This window comes from Diaphorina citri, unplaced genomic scaffold (genome assembly GCF_000475195.1).
Source record: "Diaphorina citri unplaced genomic scaffold, Diaci psyllid genome assembly version 1.1 scaffold12511, whole genome shotgun sequence".
NCBI classification, from domain to species: Eukaryota; Metazoa; Arthropoda; class Insecta; order Hemiptera; family Psyllidae; genus Diaphorina; species Diaphorina citri.
In genome coordinates this window covers 1-1,470 of record NW_007389881.1, presented here as the reverse complement: position 1 = coordinate 1,470, position 1,470 = coordinate 1, and the positions used below count along the sequence as shown (strand labels likewise).

The window sequence follows — 1,470 nt, the reverse complement described above, 5'->3', positions numbered from 1 at the left end:
TATGGAATTTTATCCTCAATATAATTTGAGAATTTGACCACAATAATAGTAGTAGCCTACTGCTGGAGTAAAGGGACAAGAATCATTTGAGTCCAAAGTCTCAAAAAATAAGGGACTTTATTTGAGTCCAAAGTCTCAAATCAAGGGACTCGCCTGTATAAGTCTCGAGCACAGAATGTTGCCGTTCGCTCTCAACTGGAAGAACTCTACTTGAGCGGGATCCTTCGGCTGTTTCCGCTTGCCCGAATGAATGACAAACTTCCGCTTGAAGTGAGCCAGGAACTTGAGATTTTCCTGCTGCTGATGCGTGCGTACCACTTCTAACTTCTCACCAAACAGAGCTGGAAAAAAATGTTTGATATTAATACCTATTAGCATATATTACCAACTGCCCTAACTCGAACTGCTGTCCCCCTCGGTTCTTAATTAATAAGTAAATAGTACCTACTACCTACTAGAAAATTGGGGTGTAATAGTCCTACATACTGGACTCCGCACACAGGAATTTCGTCAGAAAAGACCCCCATTTCAATGTAATTAAATTATTAAAAAACCGGAGGAACTTACAAAAAATGTAACTGACTTGAGAGGAAATATAATTTTGTCTGCCTTCATAAATCACAGATCACTTTGCAGCTTCTAACACCTACACCTAACGACTGCACGTGAAAAGAGGAATGAATGACAAACTTCCGCTTGAAGTGAGCCAGGAACTTGAGATTTTCCTGCTGCTGATGCGTGCGTACCACTTCTAACTTCTCACCGAACAGAGCTGGAAAAAAATGTTTGATATTAATACCTATTAGCATATATATTACCAATTGCCCTAACTCGAACTGCTGTCCCCCTCGGTTCTTAATTAATAAGTAAATAGTACCTACTACCTACTAGAAAATTGAGGTGCAATAGTCCTACATACTGGACTCCGCACACAGGGATTTCGTCAGAAAAGACCCCCATTTCAATGTAATGAAATTATTAAAAAACCGGAGGAACTTACAAAAATGTCACTGACTTGAGAGGAAATATAATTTTGACTGCCTTCATCAATCACAGATCACTTTGCAGCTTCTAACACCTACACCTAACGACTGCACGTGAAAAGAGGACAAAATAAGTCCATCAGAGTAAAGACCAGTTCCCACTTGTCGTGTGTAGTGGGAACACTCTCGTTTAAATTACATTGCCTACAAGAACATTTTGTGTCGTTCGGGAAAAAAAAATCGTGTCGTGTGTAGTGGGAACACTCTCATTTAAATTAAATTGCCATGCCAACAGGATATTCGGAAAATAATCGGATGAAACTTGCAGACAAAAGTCAAATTTTCTTTATGTAGATGATTTTTTTTACCTTTCCACCCCACTTAAGTGGGAAAAGAAGTAATAAGAGAAAATAGAATAGAATAGAATAGAATATACCCTGTTTATACTGCCAGAATGAGACTGAAAAGTCCCTTTACTCTCGCAGTC

General features: G+C 38.9%; 1 protein-coding gene across 1 annotated transcript; it reads right to left on the bottom strand.

Annotated features, from left to right (window-relative positions):
* Positions 1-120: 120 nt before the first annotated feature.
* On the bottom strand, positions 121-378 carry LOC103522894 (protein flightless-1-like). The gene has a single exon (XM_017449109.2). The coding sequence runs from the start codon at positions 376-378 to the stop codon at positions 136-138; it is 243 nt and encodes an 80-aa protein (XP_017304598.1). The 3' UTR covers positions 121-135.
* Between the last annotated feature and the right edge of the window lie 1,092 nt (positions 379-1,470).

What these genes read in the sequence shown, in the direction of transcription:
- LOC103522894 (XM_017449109.2), bottom strand. Translation starts at nt 378, where the DNA reads ATGCTAATAGGTATTAATATCAAACATTTTTTTCCAGCTCTGTTTGGT.